The sequence below is a fragment of the Otolemur garnettii genome, unplaced genomic scaffold (assembly GCF_000181295.1).
Source record: "Otolemur garnettii isolate 467f Iridium unplaced genomic scaffold, OtoGar3 scaffold00007, whole genome shotgun sequence".
NCBI lineage: Eukaryota > Metazoa > Chordata > Mammalia > Primates > Galagidae > Otolemur > Otolemur garnettii.
In genome coordinates this window covers 4797999-4820734 of record NW_003852402.1, presented here as the reverse complement: position 1 = coordinate 4820734, position 22736 = coordinate 4797999, and the positions used below count along the sequence as shown (strand labels likewise).

The following is a 22736-nucleotide window of genomic DNA, read 5'->3' as shown; positions in this document are numbered from 1 at the left end:
CACACACGCACATCCCTCCCCTGCTCTCAGACATTCACATGTACACATGTGTACACGCATACATGTAGGCACACACACGTGCACACACTTTCCAACCCCTGCCCAAGGCTAAGGAAGAGGCCACCTGGGCTAGGCTAGGGTGTGAGTCCTGTCCTGGGGTCCCAGCCCTTAGGGCCTAAGCATTTTCCTTTTGGGGTGCAGAAGGGCCAGGAAGCCTTCTGGTGTGGGGGACTGGCGGTTCCTCTCCCTGGGGGCTATGGCTTACTTGGGTCCAGCACAGGCTTCTTGTTCCTTTTCTCCTTCCCTCTCCCTCAGACTGGCCAGGCCCTTGGGCCACCCCTGGACAGGTTGAGGGGAGCTTTCCTACCCTAGGGGGTTCCCCAGCTTCCCAGCACTCCATGTTGGGGTTTGGGCCCATACCCTAGGTAGTAACTAACAGGGTTGCCCTGCCAGCCTTGGTCCTCTGAGTGTACACTGGCCCCAGGGAGCTTGTAGGTCCTTTCACATGCCCTGGCACCACTCCCCAGAGCTCTGTGTCCATCCTGCAGACCTCAGCCTTCCGCTCCAGGTCCAGGCTGCAGCAGTTTCTGTCCTCTGTGCCTCCATGTGACCTTGCCCCCCTCCCCCCATGGCAGGAGGACTGCTGTGGAGAGATTCTGCAGCAGGGTCTCGTGTTCCTTCATTTGTTCTGAGCTCTTACTGCTGACCATTAATTGTTCTGGGAGCCAGAGGCAGGGCAAGGACAAGTGGTACTAGAGGTGACAGATAATATGCAGCAGATATGTAGAGAGGACATGCCTTTTCACATGGTAAGAAGTGCAGCTAGGTGGGAGGACGACAGAGGGGTCTGGTGCTCCTCAGAGGAACTGTGGTCCAAGAGCAACCCAAAGGAAGCCAACAAGTGTGGACAGCATGTGCAGAGGCACCGAGGCAGTGCGCGTCTGGCCTGAGCAGGAGCAGCGGGGGGGATGGGGGGCATGTGGTGGCATGAAGCCAGGGAGGCTCTGTGGGTAAGAGGGAGACACTGAACTGGGGGATCCCAGAGGGCTGGAAGGTTTCAGTTGGGGTGGAGATGGGAGAAGGGAAATAAATGGTCCAATTTGGCCTTTAAGGGGCTCCTCCCTGCTGGGGAGAATGGGGAGTCAGGAGGGAGACCTGTTAGGCGGGGTTGTAGCTGCTCTCAATTTTGAGGCTGGGGTAGGGGGCGCAGCCACCAGGGGACGTGGCCAGATTCACAGACAAGATTTGCTGGTGAACAAGAAGCGTGGGCAAAGGGAGAATTCAAGACGCCTCAAGTCCAAGGCAATACACGGCCCAGGGCAGATGTCCAGCTGCCCTCTATGTATCTCACAAAAACCGAGTGAAAAGGAACCTCAGCAGCGTCCAGCCCAAGCGTGCTTTTGCCATCCTTCCGGAGCATGCTAGCTTTCCCTGGCTTGCCAAGACTTATTATTGGAGTCACCCCTTTGGCCATGGCAGGAATTGAAGGGATTCTGCTCAGGCGTGAGTGTTGAGGCAGGACATTCTGGGGACTAGAAGCTGGCACGTCCCCTCCCGGATGGCTGGTGATCAGGACAGCACCCATAAACCCTTCTCTGTGTCTGTCTTTGCATGTCTTCAGAGCGGGACGCCTTTGACACGCTGTTCGACCACGCCCCGGATAAGCTCAGCGTTGTGAAGAAGGTAAGAGCTGGCAGCGGCCTGGGCCCTGATTGCACTGGCCCCCGCTGGGAGGGAGGCGGGGAAGTGTTTGGAGTCTCTGAAATGTTTGCCACATGGATTGAAATGTAATTACAGTCAAGAAAACGTAACTACAGTGCATAAAATTAGCGCCTTTTAACTCAACATCCCTGCTCCCCGGGCATCCTCCTGCCCACCCCTTCACTTCTGTTAAGCAAATTACTGAGCCAGCAGCTTGCTCTGACTCGAGGCCTTTTCTCAATGTGCAAATGTTTTTAAGCGTGTCAACCTGCTGGCACTGCCGGCCTCATTACCGTGATGCCACAGTCACAGTCTGCCCAGTAAACAGGCAGGCCTGGGTGGCAGAATGGTTCTGTGTGTGGATTTGGCCTCCAGACAGAGGATGGGGCCTTTCCCAGCCCAGGCAGCTGCTGGGCAATCTGTGGATGGAGAAAAAGGCAAGACCCAGGGCTCTGGGGTCAGGGGCTAGGAGTGCCCAGCTTCCTGGGTCCTCCCATTCAGGGACCTGCAGTGGGGTGGGTGCGTGTGGCTCTTTCCTGTGATATCCGAGGAGCACTAATTTCTGCTGGTGGTTCAGTGAGGGCGTCCTGGGTGTCTGGGACAGCTTCCCCAGCTAGGTTCTTGGCACAGGGCTTGTGGGAGCATTTAATGTGCTGTTGTGGATTGCACCTCTCCAAGAGGAGACGTGAGCAGGCTTGTCTGTTGATAGTGGGATTTTTCTGTTACTTTCAGGATAGAACACGTGACTTTCCTGTGGAGCATACTTTTGGAAAACATTGGTCCAGGCTTGGACAATGATGTCATTAGTTCTTTTTTTTTTTTTTTTTGAGACAGAGCCTCAAGCTGTCCCCGTGGATAGAATGCTGTGGCATCACAGCTCACAGCAACCTCCAACTCCTGGGCTCAAGCGAGTCTCCTGCCTCCACCTCCCAAGTAGCTGGGACTACAGGCGCCCACCACAATGCCTGGCTTTTTTTTTTTTTTTTGGTTGCAGCCATCATTGTTGTTTGGTGGGCCCGGGCTGGATTCGAACCTGCCACCTTAGGTGTATGTGGCTGGCGCCTTAGCCACTTGAGCCACAGGCGCTGAGCCGATGTCATTAGTTCTTAGAAACTAATCCATTTTGCAAAAGGATGTTGGAATCATACTAATGGTCCTTCTGGGATGGAGCTGTTTTGGGGTCCTTGGGTCATGAGTGACTTGGAGCCTCACAGTTCCCCACCCTCTCCTGTCTCATCTCACCCCCAGGGACCTTGACAGAATCAAGCTGGATTAGAGTCGTGGGTGACTCTAATCCAGCTCTCCCACTTATCAGCTGTGTGCCAACCTCAGTTTCCCCACCTGTTGAGCAGGGACAGGGGCTCATTGAGGATGAACTGGGGTCGTGTTTCTGCTAGGTCTCTGCATACAGTGATGGTCACTGACAGCCCTGATGGTGATGGATGTGGCTTTCATCGGTCCATCCATTTGGGGGAAGGACACATTTTGGGGCCTGGGGCCACTAGCAGTGAACAAGACAAAACTCTTTCATCTGCCTGATCCCTTTCTCTGTCCAGCTTGCATCCTCTGCAGCCCCAGGCCACCTCCCCAGACCAACTCCTCTGAACCCCCTCTCATCCCTCCTACCCAGAGGGTTCACAGATTTGCCTGGCTGCCCACTTGGCCTGCTCCCCCCTCCCACAGCCCACCCTTAGGACCAGCTCAGTCTCGAGTCTTCCCTTCTGCCTGGCTGTTGTGTGCCCAGGAAGCCTCCCCTGCAGTGCCCACTTCCCTGCAGTGCTGTGTCTATTCCTGTCTGTGCCACCACAGCCCAACACAGGCTCTTCAGGGCGGGGCTCTCTCTTACAGTCCTGGTGTCCCCAGCACCAAGCAGTGTGCCTGGCATGTAGGAGAACATACGTTTGTAGGATGAGTTATAAATCATAGCACTTTGGAGGTGAGGTGGTGCTGAGTTCTCTTAAAGTTGGGCTTGATTGCCAACAAGTTACAGGTGGCAGGCTTTAAATGTGCAGCGAGAAGCCAGTGCCCCTTGGTACACATGGAACAGGCTTAGGACACCCTGTAGCCTGAGATAAAACTCTGGAGGGCTGTCTCTGTGTTCTGAAAATGCAGTGGGTGTAGCTGAGGCAGCCCTTTCCCTCCCAACCTTCCCAGTGTGCCATTTGCCATTAGGGTTACATTTAAGATTCATTTGGAAACTGGATGATCTTCCTCTGACCATTTTATCCTTCCTAAGAGCGCCGCTCATTCTTCTGTGAGGCTGTTACAGATGGCACATGTGTGCAGATCGGCATCCGTGTGCTGGGGTTGGAGACTCTCCAGCCGGGATAGATGTGGGCTTGGTGCCATTAAAACCAGGGGCTACTGTGAGATCGTTGCATTTGAAACGTGGGCTTTTATTTTAGCGAACAGGAGGTTGTAGAAGCAGCTCACAAAGCCCAGGCTGGCAAATGTCAAACCTGCCTCCAGACGGGAGCTGGGTGTGGCCACTGACAGCTCTGTGTCTCTGTCTCGGCAGTCACTCATCACCTTTGTGAACAAGCACCTGAACAAGCTGAATTTGGAGGTGACGGAACTAGAGACCCAGGTATGTGGTGCTTGGGGCTGAAGATCCTTTGTCCTGTGTGGTTTTCAGGCAGCTTTTTGATCCCAGTTGGGGCACGTGAACAAAGCAGGCACCATTCTGATCATCTCTCAAGGAATTCCCCTCGTGCAGCTGGAAATACCGCATGGCCCCAGCTGTGATGACCCTCTGTCTCCTGTCTCTGTGTCCTGGAGCTGCTGCAACAAAGCGGCACAAACTGAGTGGCTAAAACAATAGCAACTCAGGTCCTTACAGCTCTGGAGGCCCCAAGTCCAAAATCAAGATAGTGGCAGTTGGTTCCTTCCAAGGCTGTGAGGGAGAGAGAATCGGCTCCGGGCTTTTTTCTGAGCTTCTCTGTTTTGCTGGCCGTCTTTGGAGTTTCTTGGGTCATAGACACGTCCCGCCAATCCCTACCTTCACTTTCATGTGGATTTCTCCTGTGTGCATGTCTGTCCATCCAAGTTTCACTTTTTTTATAAGAACACTGTCACGATGAATTAGAGCCCTAACGACTTAATCTTAGCTTGATTACGTCTGTGAAAACCCTATCTCCGAATAAGGTCATAGTCACAGGTCCTGGGGATCAGGACTCCAACGTATCTCTTTTGGGAGGTTCAACCCATAACACCCTCTGAGGCTCCACTCCACCCTACCGCAGGGCCTTTGAACGTGCAGGTCCAGAATGTTCTGTCTTCCTCCACTACTGCCCTCTATTGCAGCTCTCAGCACTGTGGCTGGCAAATGCTTGGTAAAATGCACCTCAGGGAGAGGATGTACCAATTATTTCTTTTGCGATGTGTATGTCAAGGGTACCCCCACCCCTGACCCCCCACTCACAGCTAAAGCAGCCTTATGAAAATATGTTTTTGAGCACTCAGCAAGCATTAAAGACAAAATATAATTTCCCCAGGATTAGCTGGGTGCTTTAATTTGGAATCTTCCGTGTTCTTCCTGCAGGCCGTCTCCGATGCACAGCTGATCCTTCTTAAACCCTAGGGCGACTGCCTTCCCTCCTTTCTCTTTCTTTAACTTTTCTCATTTGCTTTTCTAATTAAAAAAGTAATTCAGATTCATTGTAGAAATGTCTGAAAATGCAGATAAGCAAAACAAATAAAAATCATCTGTAATCCCATCATCCGGTAATAACTGCGGAGGGTTTGACGCAGCGGATGGCGGACTGCGTGGGTCTGTATTGGAAAGCCTAACGGTCCGTTTGTAATGTGTATATTTATGGGCTCATTGTTTGCAAACACATTGATCATTTTTAGCAGTTTCCTAATGTTGCACATTTAGCCTCTGATTATCTGCTGTTCGGTACATTAGTAGTCTGGAAGTAGACTGGGTAAAGAGTCGAAACTTCTCCTTTCTTCTTTGCTACAGTCCTTCCCCGACAAACTCACTAGAGGTAACCAACTATGGTTAATGGGCACATGTGTGTTTTCAAGATATTTTCACTGCATAAATGTATTTCTTTTTTGCAGGAGAGTGGATCATACTGCCAGCTCTTCTATAATGTGTTTTTATTACTGAATATATTGGGGGCATCGTTTTGTATAAGAGAAAGTGCATGTATGTGTATCATGTGTGTGTGTTTCTGTCTGGTCCTTTTTCCTTTGTTTAGTCTATCTGTGTGTTGTCTCTCACTGGGAGGTGTGTGACAGCCGGCCATTGGAAGCTGCTCTGGGCTCAGTTAAACCAGAGCCCAGGACTAGGCATTTCTCCTCTCTCTGCACAGCAGCCTTGACAGCCAGAGCCCGGAGGTGGAGCCGACAGAGCTAGGGCTGCACCACACCCTCCAAGGGCCCAGGAAGGTTGGATGCTGTCGGGATGCTGGTGCTGCGTGGGGGGCGTGCAGAACTATGATTCCTCATGCCCCCGCCAGGGTCCTCACTTTCCAGAGAGGCCAGTGCATCAGCAGCCAGAGCATCTTGCATTGTGACACTAAGCTTAAATTCACGTTTATCTTTATTTACTTAACACCTTCAATCTTTTTTCTATCATCACATTCTATAGACTCTTAAGTAATCAGTGCTCTCCCAGAAAAGATTACTTGCCACAGAAATGCAGAGAATTTTCTTGCAAAGGAATTGGATGTTTTTATAAATACTTTATGCCATTTCTAAAGACTATCAATCATTAAATTCTTGATGCTCTGGGAGTTAGAGTGGCCTAGGTTCATGTCCTGTTGGGGTGTGTGTGTTGGGGGCGTGTATGACTGGAGTCTGTGTGTGCATGTGTGGTGTGTGCCTGGAGTCTGTGCGTGCATGGTGTGTGTGTGTGTGGTGTGTGCCTGGAGTTTGTGTGTGCATTGTGTGTGCATGTGTGGTGTGTGCCTGGAGTCCGTGTGTGCATGGTATGTGTGTGTGTGGTGTGTGCCTGGAGTTTGTGTGTGCATTGTGTGTGTGTGTGTGGTGTGTGCCTGGAGTCTGTGTGGGCATGTGTGTGTGTATGTGGTGTATGGCTGGAGTCTGTGTGTGTATGTGGTGTGTGCCTGGAGTCTGTGTGTGTGTGTATGGTGTGTGCCTGGAGTCTGTGTGTGTGTGTGCTGTATGGCTGGAGTCTGTGTGTGTGTGTGGTGTGTGCCTGGAGTCTGTGTGGGCATGTGTGTGTGTATGTGGTGTGTGCCTGGAGTCTGTGTGTGTGTGTGCTGTATGGCTGGAATCTGTGTGTGTGTGTGTGTGTGTTGTGTGCCTGGAGTCTGTGTGGGCATGTGTGTATGTATGTGGTGTATGGCTGGAGTCTGTGTGTGTGTGTGGTGTGTGCCTGGAGTCTGTGTAGGCATGTGTGTGTGTGTGTGTGGTGTGTGCTTGGAGTCTGTGTGGGCATGTGTGTATGTATGTGGTGTGTGCCTGGAGTCTGTGTGTGTGTGGTGTGTGCCTGGAGTCTGTGTGTGTGTGGTGTGTGCCTGGAGTCTCTGTGTGTGTGTATGGTGTGTGCCTGGAGTCTGTGTGGGCGTGTGTGTGTGTATGTGGTGTATGGCTAGAGTCTGTCTGTGTGTGTGGTGTGTGCCTGGAGTCTGTGTGTGTGTGTGTATGTAGTGTATGGCTGGAGTCTGTGTGTGTGTGTGGTGTGTGCCTGGAGTCTGTGTGTGTGTGTGTATGTAGTGTATGGCTGGAGTCTGTGTGTGTGTGTATGGTGTGTGCCTGGAGTCTGTGTGTGTATCTTGTACTTTCCTCTCCACCTGCTGTCTCTCCCACCTCCTGGTGTACTGGGGCAGGTAAGATGCTGTGACAAGAGGAATGACCCTGGCTGTGACAGGGCCTGTGCTGTGAGCTATCAACTTCTGGCTCCCTGGAAGCAAGTCCTCAGAGCTGTGTGCACTGGCCGTCACTGGTCACTTTGGGCACCGGCCAGCATCCTTTTGGAGGAAGATGCCAGTGTGCTCGACCAGGGTGCCTTCATCATCAAGCCTCTGTTAAGACACCACGTACACTAAAAAACATCCTTTCTGATTTCCTTAAAGGGAGGAGGAGGTGACTTCTTCATGCTGAGGGAGCCCGAGGCATGTGGCGGGCAGGCTTTGTGTCACTCATCTGTCGGCTGACCGAGTCCAGGCCCAGACATGGCGTGGGGCCCCTAGGGGCTGGCGCCCTACTCACAGCTGCTTCATGTTTTCTAGCTGGGCTCCCCTTAACATTGGGTGTTTGTGATTCTCACCTTGCACCTCCAGGTACAATCAAGGGCTGCTTAGGATGATGGAGAACCTGCTGCCTCTGTTTTTTTTTTTGTTTTTTTTTTTTGTTCTTTTGAAACAAAGTCTTACTCTATCACCCTCAGTAGAGTGCTGTGGCATCATAGTTCACAGCAACCTCAAACTTCTGGGCTCAAGTGATCCTCCTGCCTCAGCCTCCCGAGGAGCTGGGTCTACAGTCACCTGCCACAACCCCCCTCTAGTGTTTCTATTTTTAGTAGAGATGGGGATCTCACTCTTGCTCAGGCTGGTCTGGAGCTCCTGAGCTGAAGGGATCCTCCCACCTCTGCCTACCAGAGTGCTGGGATTACAGGCGTGAGCCACCTCGCCCAGCCTCCTGCTGTTATTTTTTACGAGATGCCCTCCCATCTTCACACTCTCAGGTTATGCTCTTCGAGCGGCCAGTCTCAGGAAGCCCCTCCAATCTGTCCAGTTGCCCTGCCTGGGAATCTTCTAGACCGGTGCTGACCAGTGGAACCGTCTTCTGTGATGGAAATGTTCTCTAGCTGTGCTGTCCAGGATGGCAGCCACAGGCCGTGGGTGGCTGCTGAGAACTTGAATAGTGGAGAGTGTGACTAAGGAGCTGAATTTTATATTTTGGTTCTTTACAAAATTCCAATCAAAGAGTTGTAGCGTCTGGTCGTGCAGTCAAGTTAATGTGATTAGCGTGGCCAACTGTGCGCTTAGAAGGGGTGAAGGTGGTGAATTTCAGGTTATGTATATTTTGAGTTAAAAATTAATTATAAAGAAAAATCAACATAAACCAGACAGAAGAAGACAAATACGGTGGGACTTCACTTACACGGGCTCCCCAGAGGAGCCGATGCATGGAGCTGGAGCGTGGAGTTGGATGCAGGGAGGGGAGGAGGTGGTGGCCCCTGGGTGCAGAGTTGCCTGGGAAGACAAACGTCCTGGAGGTGGATGGTGGTGATGGAGGCACAGCAGTGAGTGCGCTTGGTGCCACTGAACAGCACAGTTAAAAATGGTCAAGGTGGTAAATTTTGTGTTGTGTGCATTAAAAATCACAATAAGGATGGATAACTCAGCAGTGTTCAAACAAAAACATTTAATTTAAACAGCTGCATGTGGCCAGTGGCTGCCTGTTGGACAGCAGTGCCGGGCCTCCAAAGGCTTCTGGTGGGAGGGAAAGGTACTGCCCACCAGTCCCCACATGCACCCTGCAGGTCATGAGCCTGTCACGCCCACGGCTGACACTGAGTGCTCACTGTGTGCTGTGCACCCCTGCCCAGCCTTTTGCGGGACCCCCTCACAGCCCTGAGCAGTGGGAGCCAGTGCTATCCCCAGTCACAGCAGCTGGGGCACATGTGCAGACCCCAAACCTCGCCCCCTCCTGCTCCGTCTCTCTGGTGCCCTGTGCCGGGACCACTTCTGCTGCTTGTGCATTAGGAGCCGGGTCTCCTCACACCCAGGCGCCTCCCTAGACCCCAGGTTCTTTCTCCTCACACCCAGGCGCCTCCCTAGACCCCAGGTTCTTTCTCCTCACAGCCAGGCGCCTCCCTAGACCCCAGGTTCTTTCTCCTCACAGCCAGGCGTCTCCCTGACCCCAGGTTCTCTTGGCTACAGTGAAAAGAGGGGTGGATGGCTAAATATCACACCCCACCCCCGGAGTTGTGCACGTACTCCCCGCCCCACACACTGCCCAGAAACATCACCGAACGTTTCTCACAGTTTGCAGATGGCGTGTACCTGGTCTTGCTCATGGGCCTGCTGGAAGACTACTTCGTCCCCCTGCACCACTTCTTCCTGACCCCGGACAGCTTTGATCAGAAGGTGTGTGCACAGTCTATGTTCTTGGTAGCGGCTCCAGAAGTGCTCCCTGGGATGTGGAGTAGAGAATATTCTCACAGCTCTTGGTGCAGCCCAGCTGCATTCTTCAAAAAATAAAATGGCACAAGCGATATTGCAATTCGATGTAACTGACAGTACAGAAAGTAAGAAACCTGTTGGCAAGTCACAGTAGATCCAAGTTCTGTTGGGGGCGGCGCCGTGGCTGACCCCTGCAATCCCAGCATGCTGGGAGGCTGAGGTGGGTGGATCCCTTGAGCTCTGGAGTTGGAGACTAGCCTGAGCAAGAGTGAGATCCCATCTCTACTAAAAATAGGAAAACCAGCTGAGCGTTGTGGTGGGAGCCTGTAAGTCCTAGCCCCTTAGGAGGCTGAGGCAAGAGGGTCATTGGAGCCCAAGTTTGAGGTTGCTGTGAGCTGTGACGCCATTCTACCCAGGGTGACAAAGTGAGACTGTGTCTCAAAACAAACAAAGAAACCAACAAAAGACAAAGTTCTGTTGGGCATGTCCCTTTGGGGTCTCTTGCATGGGACTATGTCGTTTTTAGTGAATAGGAGCAAATGTCAGTGGAACCGCAGACCCTCCCCCGTTCTGCCACACACCTGTCACCTTGGTTTTCCCTGGTTTTGCACGAGCTTCAGCGGTGACACAGAGTGCCGAGGAGCAATTCTGTCGCTGGCATCTTCCTGTCCTCCGCTCTTGGGCAGTCCTCTTGAATTTGTTTCTGGTTTTTTCCCTACTCAAACAATGGGCCATCTTCTTGACTGTGTATATGTATATATATATTTTTCTTATTCTTCTACTTTTTTTTCATTCCTGTGGGTTGTTTTCTTAGGAACATTTCCCGAATAGGATTGCTTGAGTCAGTCCTTAAAGCCTGGGCCGCCCCACCACCCGGTGCCTCCCGCCTCTGGCCTCCCACAGTTAAGCCTCCGTGGCAGCACTTAGTGCTTCGCCGTCAGAAACTTGGCCGTGGACGGCTGTATTGCTGTGGACTCACAGGCATCTGTCATTTTATTTTCCCAAAGTGCTAGACCCGTGAGTCAGGGAGGCAGACAGTGGAAGCAGCAGAAAGCGGGGCCAGTGTTTACCAATCTGCCCACTCTGGCACCTTGCGGTCTGTTTGCTTGTAGCCAAATGTTGTTCCTGTCTTGCCTGCTGAGATGGAATCAGCACAGATTAGAGAGGTCTTGGCACCACGGAGTCCATGCTGAATGGAGAGAGCACTCGCACAGAGGGAGCGAGCAGAATTTATCAGGGACGTGGGTGCCTCGCTGTTGTTCTGGGAATGAGATGACAGGCAATTCATGGAAGAAATTCCTGCCTTTCCAGGCCCCAGCACGGCTGATTGCAGAGCTATCATTTTTGGAGTTATTCAAACTGATAAGAAATGCTGGCAAGAGCAGTGGGTTTAGCCAGGAGGGCTAGAACTGGGTTCTCGACAAGGCTTTGTACAAATGGCAGAGGCAGCTTCTCCTGGGCCCTCCTTTCTCCCTTTGAAATGAGGATGAAAGTCTTTGTAAGCTACTGCCCTGGCCTGGAAGGGCGAGAAGGCCTGAGTCATCGCTGAATAGGAGTGAGGAAGGGAAGGCTATTGCTATTTTAGGGCACAGGGAGCAGCACGCCCCATGCCCCTTCACCTGGCAGAGAGGAGCCTCTGGTCTGCTGTGGCTCTGCGGGCAGCCAGAGCTCTCCCTCCTCGGGGAGGGCCTGTGGATGCTGGTAGTCCCCTCCCCAGCCTCAACTGCCCCCAGCCCTGCATTCTCTTCCTTTCCCCGCAGATGGTACAACCTGGGATGGTTATCATCTACCTCCTAGTCTTCATGACCCCAGGCAAGTAGTGGTCCCCACAGTGGAGGACTGACCCACTTCATGGGGTGCCCAGCACCCGCACTCTGGGCACTGCCCCCAGATGGGATGGTGGCAGCACCGTTACGTGTATTTCCTGTGGGGGCCTCTGCCTTGGCAATCTTTGCAGCAGCCCCACATCCTGGGGAAGGGATTGAGCTTCAGGGGACAAAGCTGGGGGTATATCATGAGCTCCTATCCCTGGGCACGGTGACAACTTGTTTTTAAACAATTGGATTAGACTTTTTTTTTTTTTTTTTAATGAGATTGGGCAGCTCAGACCTTATAGTTTCTTGCTGACAAGTGAATGGCCCCTGGGAGGTACCTCAGGTGTGTGAGCACGACCCTCGGCATTTTGTTTTAAAGCCACTGTGTGAGCCTTGCTCTGTGCTGGCTGCAGCACCAAGCACCTCACTCCCGCTGGTTGTTTTCTGTGAGATTCCGCAGACCTGGCTGTCTGTGGAGCAGAGTGTGCCCTGTAGAAGTGGCGGTCACGCCTGGAAGGAGATACTAGAAAGGGCTTTGCTCTTTCAAGGTGATTTCCCCTGTGTCCCCTTAGCTGATTCCCTCGAAAGGGAAAGGGAGACGCAGAAAGGCTGAGAGACCAGCCTGAGGCCACATGGCCAGCAAGGGCAGAGAGGAAGAGTCCACTCCTACCCCAGAACCTTCTGTTTTTTTCTCACCTGGAAGAGAGAAGGATCTCAGGGTGTCCTCCCTGTGTGCTGGCCTGAGTGGGCTTGGATGTGTAGCCTGGTCCCCACTGGCCTCAGGACCTTCGTGGAAGTCCTGGTCAGGGAGGGTGGGCTCCAGCCTCGTTAGGGGCTGCGTGCTGTCCGCCTGCCTGGTCCAGGGCCCTGGGCTCGGGAAGCTTCTCTGCCAGGGTGTGAAGGATTGCTGGGTGGGGGAGGTATGGCCCTGACAGATAGGGAGCACAGGAGGGTGGTAATCTCCTCTCTGGCATTTCCTCCGACTGAGAGGAAAGCGGGAAGAAAATCTCTCTCCAAACCAACAGCCATGCAGCTGAGGAGCTGCAGTGAGGGAGCTTTAAGGCCCCCCCCGAACTGCTGTCTTGTGGGTGGGGGGACTGAATTCGGCGCCTGCTCAGGGTGTCCTCCTGGGTGCCCTCGTCTCGTCCTGTCGCTTCTGCCTGTCACCTCCCTGTGCTTGGGGAAAGGATCCTTCGGGCTTCGAGGAGGCGCAGAGGCCTTAGGAGGTGGCTTCAAACTGATGCCAACTAAGCATCTTGCTGGGGAAGGAGCTTGCCAGTTCTCACTCTCCACTGTCCTGTCTGCTTCTCCGCTTGAAGCCTGTGTGCAAGGCGAGCGTGCCTCAGTGGGTTAGGCAGTTTAGGTGGTGGTGGTCGGCGAGTGGGGACTGGGGGTGGGGGGTGCTTGGAGAACAGACTTGGGTTCCAGGTCCAGACTTACGTGTGTTTGGGTCCCAGCTCCGTGTCTTAGCCTGTGGCTTTTCAGAGCGCAGACGGCCTGGCCTTTCTCAGCCCAGTCCCTCCTCTGCGAAGGGGGATTGTGCCCACCTGGTACAGGGCCACAAGGGGAAGCAGGCTCTGCCGGATCTGCCAGCCCTACGCTGGGTGCCCAGTGACCACTAGTTGGTCCCTGCCCTCCCTTTGTGGGAGTTGCACTTGGCACTCTGCCCCCACTTCCATGCCTTCCCAGCCCTCCCCACCCATTGTCATGTATGTTGGGGTGTCTGACGTGTCATCTGTTATTGGAAGGCAGTTTCCAAGTAGGCCTTCCAAGAAGCCTGGAGCCTCCATCTGGTCATTCCAAGCCCCATTGCCCCCGTCCCCTGGGCCGTGACCCTGTTCTGAGCCCGCTGGCTCACAGTTAGTGCTGGCAGGTCATTGTCCTCTTTGCTTCTCCGAGCACAAGCCACGGCAGCTTGGCCGGAGCACCTCAAGCTACTTTCCAGCGTGGTGGGTTTGACTGAGGGTCATTTTGCTCAGCATCTGCTCAGCGTCTTTTCCTTGGCTAATTATTAAATTGTATCTCATGTAAGATTGCCTGTGTTTCTGATTCATTTACACTGACATCATGAAAATGTTATTGTTGAAAAGATATGCGGTTTCTAAGAGCCCTGAAGCCCTTTTCAACTCTGACATCTACTCTTTGCTCACAGCAGGTGAGTGGCTGGCGGTGATTGGGCAAATCATTTGTGTCTCTCTGACTTGAGTGGACTTTGTTTTGTTTTGTTTGTTTTGTTTTTTGAGACAGAGTCTCACTTTGTCACCGTGGGTAGACTGTCCTGGCGCCATAGCTCATAGCAGCCTCAGACTCCACCCCAGCTATTTTTAGAGAGAGAGTCTTGCTCTTGCTCAGGCTGGTCTCCCACTGCTGGGCTCAAGCAATCCACCTTGAGCCTTGACCTCCCAAAGTTAAGTGGACTTTAAATGCAGCTGTGAAGACTTACTTTAAATCTCTTTAGCTGTCATTAGCAGAATAAAGCTTCAAGCATCCTTGGGGTTGAGTGGTATGAGACCCTTTAATTCAGGGAGAAGCCATCCAAGGTGGGGATGTGTCTACCTTTCAGTGGCATGTAGTAGGACTGGGGCCCTGCAGGCTGACACTTGTAGCCACCATTAATTTGACTTAAGATCTGTCAGGGTCCCATAGGTCCATAGTGCCAGGGCCCCTGTGCTCAGGAGCTCTGTGTGCTGCAGAGACAGCTTCATGGATGGGCCAGCCACGCCCTCCCAGGCACACACAGCTCTGTACGTGCAGCAGTGCCCAGGGCTAGTGCCTCTGCAAGGAACTCAGTCTCTCTGAGCCTCAGTTTCCTCATCTGTAAAATGGGTCCCTGCCACTTCTCATCATGTGTTTGGGGCAGAGCAGGCTATTGGTGGCCGTGAGTCCTTGAGGGCAGGCTGTGGACTTTCATTTCTATCTCTCAGCCCCAGATCGTGGGTGGATGGGTGGGGAAGAATGATCTGGTAAAGATGTGTGGCCCTTACAGACTCCATTCTCTCTGCCTGCCCTGTGCCCTGCCCTGTGCTCACTGGGTCCTTCAGGACATTACCATTGCAAAGCTTCAGTCATAGCCACACTTGCTGCCTGGGGAGGGGACAGCTGCTGAACTCCGATGTGGACTCTCTTTCTTTGGCAGGTTCACAATGTGTCCTTCGCCTTTGAGCTGATGCTGGACGGAGGCCTCAAGAAGCCCAAAGCTCGCCCTGAAGGTAACACCCTGACTCTGGGCCCCTCCGGGGAGGGAAGCAAAGCAGGTCTTAGTAGTGACTAGAATGTTGGATGTGTTGTCTCCCGGAGAGGCCACAAGGGTCTGGCTTGTGGGTCGCATTCTGCTGACCCCAGATCCTTGATCTCTGCATTTTGGAGATAAGTAGGACCTTGGTGGCAGAGCTGGCAGTGCTGGCTTCTTAATAACAACTTGACTTGGAAGGACGTGGCCTCCGCCCACAGACCTCAGGATGAAGTGCCTCTCCAGTTGGGCACTCAGGATGGAAATGCCATTTCATGCCTTGAGATGATGTTAGCGGCTCACTGAAATGTAATGAGTGTCGGGTTTCAGATTCCCTGATGCTCAGTGAGGGGTGGTGCTCAGAGCAGGAGCTTGGCAGTTCACGCTGTATAGGTCTGAACTGTCGGGAGAGACCAGCGGAGCCAGGGCCAGGGGTCACCTTCCTGTCCCTACCTGGCTCTTGTTATGTTATCTATGCTGGAATGACGCGAGGGAGCATCAGAATCCCTGAGAGAGCTTGTCACTAGGCGTTTCGGGCAGTTGGGCTTGGGGTGTGCCCAGAGCTGCCCATGAGCCCCTGCTCTCTGGCAGGGCAGAAAGGAGACCAAAGGCTCTGACTAGTCCAGCAGGAGGAAATTTCTTGGCCTCCATCAAAACCTGGCCACATCGGAGGGGCCCACAGAACCCAGACACTGTGGTTAGCACCCATGGGTGCTCCCGTGGTGGTGTATGATCAGGGAGGCTGTGATGCCCCCACACCCTCTGCTGGGGTCTGCTCAGCAGTGGGATCTGCCAGGTCTCCAGAGTAGCTGGAGAATTCTGTCCTCCCTGCCCATCCATGCCCTAGGCCCCTAGGCCCCTGGCTGCCTCTCTGCCTCTCTGCCCCCTCTTAGGAGCTCCCATGTGACTCTACACCCTCCTCTCCCATCACGCATGTGGCTGTGAATTCCTTATTATCCCTCCATCCTCCAGAATGAACCCCTGGGAGACAGGGCATTGTTCCCTGTGTGCCTGGTGCTGAGAACAGTGCCTGGCCCATGCCTGCCCAGCAGTGTCAGGTTGGGAGCATCAGAGAGGGAGTGAGGTGAGGTGCCCTCTGCACAGTCCAGCCAGCCTGGGTCTCATGGACTTCTTGCTGCTGTAAGGGGGTCATACGGGAGTGATCGAGAAGGTCAAATGCTCTGCCACACCTCGCTGTGCATGCTGGGGCGGGTTACTTTGCCTTTCTGTGCCTGACTCTTTGCAGCTGCACAGGGGAGTGATGGTGGCACCTGCCTCTGCCTCCCTTGTGGGTTGCTGGGGTGGGATCACATGAGTCACTCCTGTGAGCACTGGGAGAGGGTCCTGCTCACCAGACCATGCTGGGTCCCTGCTGGCTTTACTGTTGTCAGCGTAGCCTTAGTGGCCGCATACCCGGGGAGGAGTAGTCCTGGCTCACGTCCACTGTGGCTTCTCAGCCTGGCCAGGAGTTTCCTTTGGTGTCTTCTAGTCTAGAGTCCCAGGCCTGCTGCAGCATGGGATGGGCCCTCTGGGCCTCCTAGCTGCTGAGAGAGCCCTGGTCCTTTGTCCTCTTTTGAATAGTGAGACAGGGGCCTGTCCAGAGGCCTGGACCTCGTCTGCCAGGCCGGCCTCAAGGAAGGGTTTTGCCCCTCAAGCTGGGTTTGTGTTTCATGCTCATCCCTGCAGTATGGCATGATCCGGAACCCACCGTGCAGGATGGAAATAGGCCAGAGGCAGATGGCTGGCCCAGGGCACATGGCAAGTTCTGCCTCTCTGGGGCAGGTCCCTGGGATGTCCCAGGGCCTCCAGCCAACCCAGGCAAGGGGCCAGGCTGCCCTGCTGTGTTCATTAGCACCTTTGATGGTCCAGCCCTGGGCCAGGAGCCAAGCCAGGAACTTGTGAGACGGTCCCTGCTAGGCCTTTAGATTTTGTGGTGATGCAGTGGCTGGAATCTCTTTCCCTTTGTTATTCAGACCAAGCTAAGGAGTAAGAATCAGGAGACAAGAGACATGAGAATGACATGGAGAATGAGCACTGAGCCCTAGGCCTCCCTGACCTCCTCCTCTGAGTCAGGCTCCCCAGGGCCCTCGTGCAGGAGAAGGGTGGACTTGAGGGATGGGGCTGTGAGGGCTAAGCTGGCCTGATGGTCAGTCAGGTCCCATCCCCTGGGAGGGAGCCTGGGAGAGTCCCCAGTGGAGGTCCTGACACTGCCCCAGAGGGCCCCTTTGCTGGGAGAGGGCCTTATCATTCACTAGAAGTTTGTATTCTAGTGATGGGGCAGGTATTTTGGGAGCACAGCGGGACCCATGTTCCACCTGGGGAGGGGCTGAGGTTTGCAGGATCACAGAATGGGATTCCTGTCCTTGGGCACAAGTGTCTAGTGGTGGCTATGGTTGTAGGGGTCTGGTGGGCCTTGGGAAAGTTGTGTTCTGTTCCTTTAGCAAGGGTCTTGACGTTCTCCAAGTTCAGACCTGGGAGCTGCTGATCAGGGATGCCAGTGGCTGGGCCACCACTCTGGTCTCCCTGTCAACCCACTGCAAGGCCACACACCTCTGAGAGCTCCTGCACCCCTGCTGCCCTCTCCTGGGTGGCCTCCTGCTCCATGGCCCCTGCCCTCCCTCTTCTGCTGCCTGCACTGTGTGGCTGGGGGAGCTGGGCTGGACCTGCAGGCCTGGGGTCACCCACAGTGCTGGGGCATTTCCTCACCCGACTGACATGAGTTCAGTTCCGGTTTTGGTCTGATGGTACACTGTGGGTCTATCACCTCCTCACCGTGGGTCATGTCATCATCTTTGCAAAATGGGAGGGAAGGAAAGGAAGTTGTGCTAGTCCAACAAGGCCAAGTGAGAGTCTGGACACTGGCCAGTGGTGAGCACAGTCTCTGGTTCACAGTGGCTTCCTCACAGGCTCCCTCTAGATCCCACCTCCTGCTCAGCTGCCTGCAGGGCTCAGGCATAGGGACCACCGTGTGGTTGCCTTCGAGCCCCAGGGAGTCAGGGGGCACTGTGCTGCTCCAGCAGGGCTGAGCCCCAGATCATGGAAGTCACTTACCTGAGGTCACAGAGCAGGTGAGAACAGCTAGGTGCCCAGCTCCTGAGAAGCTCCCCTTCCCACCAAGGACTGAGGTTCAGACTCACAGGGCCCCAGAGAGAACTGTCGGGTCCATTAATGTTACTCGGTTATTTGGTTCCCCCGTAAATATTGTTGACCATCCTTCACACCAGGCCCTGGACATGACCTGACACAAACCCCAGACGGGCTGTCCTGGGCACTTGTCTCCTTGGGATGTGGTGGCCTGGGCTGGGGGCTATTACAGCAGTGTGTGTCTGGGGATGGACGGCGCTACCCTGGGTATCCTGGCTGTGGTGGCGATCAGTCTGTAGGCAGAAGGGCTCTGCTGTAGACATGTCAGCTTGAGGTCTAGGGCTGGGAGTGCAGCTTCCGGCAGCCCTTACGGGAGGACAGATAGACCTCTGAAGGGACAGGGGTGCATTCTGTCATCTGCCAATGGTCTCTCTGTTTCTTTCTGCAGATGTGGTGAATTTGGACCTCAAATCCACCCTGAGGGTTCTTTACAACCTGTTCACCAAGTACAAGAATGTTGAGTGACGGGGAGGCAGCAGCCGGGACAGTCTCCCAGCAAGAAGAGCAGCATCTTTCTGTGCCCTGTGCCCTCCCAGGGAGGTGCCCCAGGCTTCCAGTCCCGGCCATGTGATTGCCACCCCACCCTGCCTTTCCTGGGTTAATTTCCTTTGTCCCCTTGTTTGTTGTTCATCTCCTCCCCAGGCACTTAGAGCAGGCAAGGCCTCTGAGACGCGGGGCTCCAAACACCAGTGCTCGTGTTTGCGGCCTCGCCTAGCCTCCTTCCACGATGCCAAGTCAGGTCTTGTCTGCCTTGACCAGAAGACGAAAAGGAAAAATGCCCAAATCCCAACGCTCTGCCAATCGAGGGCCACCCTGTGTTCCATCTGACAAAGCAGTTGGCCATCACAGGTGCCCAGAAATATACTGGCAGCTTCGCAGGAGGGACCTGCTCCCCAGGGACCCCAGTCGCTCTCGGAGAGTCTCCTGGGCTGGGCTTTCCTTGGTGGCAAGGCCTTTTATGTAAATGAGTTTTCTAGTTTAAAAAACGTTAAAGTCCCAGAAGCTTTAGGTGTGATGTGAGCGCCCCCCACCCCACGTTGCTACTCCTCCTTGGCCACTCAGTGTTGTTTTCATTTGGCTTTTGCACAAAGAACAAGACCCGGGACAGCCCAGCTGCCACAGTCCAGGAAAGAACAGAGGGCCTGTCTTTATTTCTCACTCGGCTGAGGGGGCTGGGTGTGGCGTTGGCTCTGAACGTGCTACTCGAGACAGCTGGTGCCAGAGCCCGCCATCTCAGAGGCCCTGCTCGGGGATGGGTTCATTTTTAGAAACTTTGAAGAAAGCGGCTGCGTGAGTTCACTTCAGATGCTGTGACAGAGTGCTGCAGACCCAACAGCTCGGTCCTAGAGGCGGGGAGGCCGAGATCAAGGTGTCGGCTGGGCTGGCTGCGTCTGGGGCCTGTCTCCTTGGCTTGTAGACGGCCACCTTCTCCCTCTGTCCTCATGGTCATCCCTCTCCTCCGCATGTGCCTGTGTCATAGTTGCCTCTCCTTACAGGACACCAGCCCTGTTGGGTGAGGGCTCACTCTAATGACTCATTTAAACATAATGACCTCTTAAAGACCCCAGCTCCAATGTAGTCACATTGTGGGAGCCTGTAGTCAGCATGTAAATGGCGGGGGGGGCACATATAAGGTGTTCATCCCACTCTTCCTGGGGCCCTAATAACATCTCCCTTTAAAGCACCCTATTAAAAGAAATGCTGGTCACTAGTTTATGGGCTGTTCACTCTTCTTTTCCCTGGGCTCTGGAGAGAAATGGGGGTCCCACTGGCTGCGTGTCCTGGGCTGGCTCCTGGGTCTCGGCGGGTTCTGCACCATAGCAGACTCCACTGCAGCCTGATTCTGGCTTGGGTTGATGACCCACCAACTGCCTGGTCACCTACTGCAAAGGGGCCTCAGATGGGCCTTTCTAATTTTTCAGATTTTCACCTTCTTGCTGTAGATCAGAGTTTTTTTTTTTTCTTGTGTTTGAGACTGAGTCTCACTCTACTGCTCCAGGCTGGAGTGCAATGGAGCAACCTAAAACTCCTGGGTTCAAGCTATCCTCCTGCCTCAGCCTCCCTAGTAGCTGGGACTACAGGCGTTCACCACAATGCCTGGCTAATTTTTTCTATTTTTTTTTTTTTTTTTTTTAGTAGAGATGGGGTCTCACTCTTGCTCAGATTGGTCTTGAACTCCTGAGCTTCAGGCGTCCTCCCATTTTGGCCTCCTAGAGTGCTAGGATTACAGGCATGAGCCACCATGCCCCAGCCTGATCAGAGCTTTTGAGTAAGTTGTTAATATTAAATTGAATGCCAACACTAAAGTTTCAGAAAACAGTTTAATATGCTCCGTCAGTTCTGGTTGTTGCCAGGCTGGGGATGAGTTCAGAATAGCCGTTTTGATGGAGGTGGTTTCCCAGCAGGGGAAAGAAATAATTAAAACAGCATTACAGCATCTCCTGCGGGATGCAGTGACATTAAAGAGCCACACTGACAGAACATCCAGGACTGGAACATTCTGTGCCGCCTTCATTACAGGCACAGAATCGCAGTACCCTCGAGCTGGGGAAATGGGATCCCCCCGCCTTGTTCACAGGTGGGCTTGGCAAGGGTACCCCCCTCCCTGGGGTGCCAGGATTCGAAACAAACATAGCCCCGGATTCACTGCCAAAATGGGGTATTCCAGCCCCATTCCATGCCATCGAAGGGGAAGAGAAGGTTACCATGGCGGGGGGAGTGGTCTTGTCAGCCCCCATCTGCAAACCCAGTCTTGTGCCTGCATCACTCTGTTCTGTGTTTCAAGTAGAACAATAAAAGGAATGATCAGTCTGTGGGGAAACTGCACACAGGCACTCCAGTGCCACAGGCAGGGACTGTTGAAGGCCACGACTCCAGCAGAGGGTGTGATCTCTTGTATTATAGAGAAGTGATCTTGCCCTGTGGCCCAGGCTGGGGTGCAGCGGCATGATCACAGCTCACTGCAGCCTTCAACTCCTGGGCTCAAGTGATCCTCCTGCCTTGGCCTCCCAGGTAGCTGAAACTACAGGTGCCTGGTTTGGATATGCTCTTTTGTCCAAATTCTTTACAAATTGGTTCAGAGACGTGAATGTGCCTTTTGCACACCTATGAACAGCCTTCTTGGGCTGGACACGTCGCTTTCTCCCCCCTCCACATTCTGTTTGAAACCAAACTCACAGCATGGTCGGGATGGATGCATCCAGGGCCAGTGCCAAGGCAGTTGAGAGGCCGCTCTGCTGTGGGTCAGTCCTTTTTATTTCCCTTGGAGTCAGTCCTTGCTACACAGTGGGTTGGGGAGGATGACTGACAGGATGTGAGGCTCAGAGTGTGAGCTGCTCCCGGTGCTTAGTTCAGAGAAGTTCTGGACCCTTTCTTCTCACCCCACACCACTTTTCAGTGAATTGTTCTTCTCTGGAGAGGGACCCTGGTGCCTTGGAGCTAAGGAAAGGCAAGGTCCTTTGTGTCCACCCATGAGGGCCAACGCCTCAGCAGCTATGGCTCAAGTAAGTCTACAAGGCTGGAGTAGATGGTTGGGCAAGGGCCATGGAGGACTTGCCCTTTGTCCTTCTGTGTGACATGCTCTGGATCCACCCAGTGGCTCTGGGGGATCCACTTGCAGCTTTGCTTCCCCTTAACAACCACCCAGCATTTTGCAAGTGCAGAGGCCAGAGCCCACTGGAAGTTACGAACAGCAGTTTTGTGTTACAGCAGCTGAACCCTTCCCCTTCCCATCTTGTATACTGGTATTTTACTCTTTTTAAAATTGTTTTAAGCAGTGTTTCCTTTGGATTTCTGGATAGTAAATAAAATCCACTAAAACCCTGTCTGTGCTGTTGGTCAGGCCCACCTGGCCCACTGCAGGAAGCAAGTGCTTCTTCTGAGCACGCTGCCCAGGGCCAGCTTCCTAAGCAGGAGTTGTGGTTAGAAGATGCTGCCTATGTCACGATGAGCTGTTATTTATTCTAATAAAGAACTTGTGAGCACGCGGCTGCCCTCTGTCTTTGTTTGGCTGCTGTTTCTACCTTTTGTAAGTTAGTGGTCATTGGTGGTAGCAGCCCAGGGCTGGGTGCAGGGCTGAGCTATTCCACATAGCCCTGCTGCCTGTGAGCGTGCAGTCAGGCAGGGAAGGGGCTTCTGCTGAGGCGAGGGTGGCCAGGTGGGACCATGAGGGAAAGAGAAGCAGAGCCCCCAGGGTGAGTCTGCCCATCTACCTGGTGCCAAGCCTTACAGGGACAAGTGTTGCGACCCATCGGGCTCCTATGGCCCTGGTCTCGGTTAGCGCAGGAAGGAACCAGGCGAGAAGCCGATTAGAAGTACAAGCTTATGGAAGGCAGGCTAGCCCTTACTTTCCGGGTAGCCCCGAGCAACCGCTGCACCAGCCTTTTATTGAAAGGGAATGATACAGGTGAGGGGAGTAATTAACAATGACTACAGGCTGAGGGCACAGGCTCCTCCCACAAGGAACTCCTGTGTAGGAATGGCCCGAGATCCACGCCTCAGCTGCAGATCATCTTGCTCGGATATTGGCATCTCCTATAGACAAGGACAGTGCTAGGGGCACAGGTCAGATAAAAATCCTGCTGCAGGGAGGCGGCCTCCTCCTTGCCCACTGGAAGGGATGTGAAGTCACGCATCCTGATTAGTAAGTGTCCACTCTTAAGTCTGTAGGATAAGGAAGGGGCCCCTGCGTGATGGAGGTGCTGGCCTCACCTTCTCGTGTTCGATGTTGGCTCTGCTATAAACCCT

At 53.7% G+C, this 22736-nt stretch overlaps 1 protein-coding gene across 1 annotated transcript in view; it reads left to right on the top strand.

The window, feature by feature from the left end:
- Positions 1 to 19691, top strand: part of PARVB (parvin beta) — a 96360-nt gene extending 76669 nt beyond the window's left edge. The window contains exons 9-13 of the mRNA XM_003783121.3: positions 1622 to 1683; positions 4220 to 4288; positions 9666 to 9767; positions 14754 to 14826; positions 18379 to 19691. Coding sequence (XP_003783169.1) covers positions 1622 to 1683; positions 4220 to 4288; positions 9666 to 9767; positions 14754 to 14826; positions 18379 to 18455 — 383 coding nt within the window. The 3' untranslated portion in view covers positions 18456 to 19691. The remainder of the gene's footprint in view (positions 1 to 1621; positions 1684 to 4219; positions 4289 to 9665; positions 9768 to 14753; positions 14827 to 18378) is intronic.
- The last annotated feature ends 3045 nt before the right edge of the window (positions 19692 to 22736 follow it).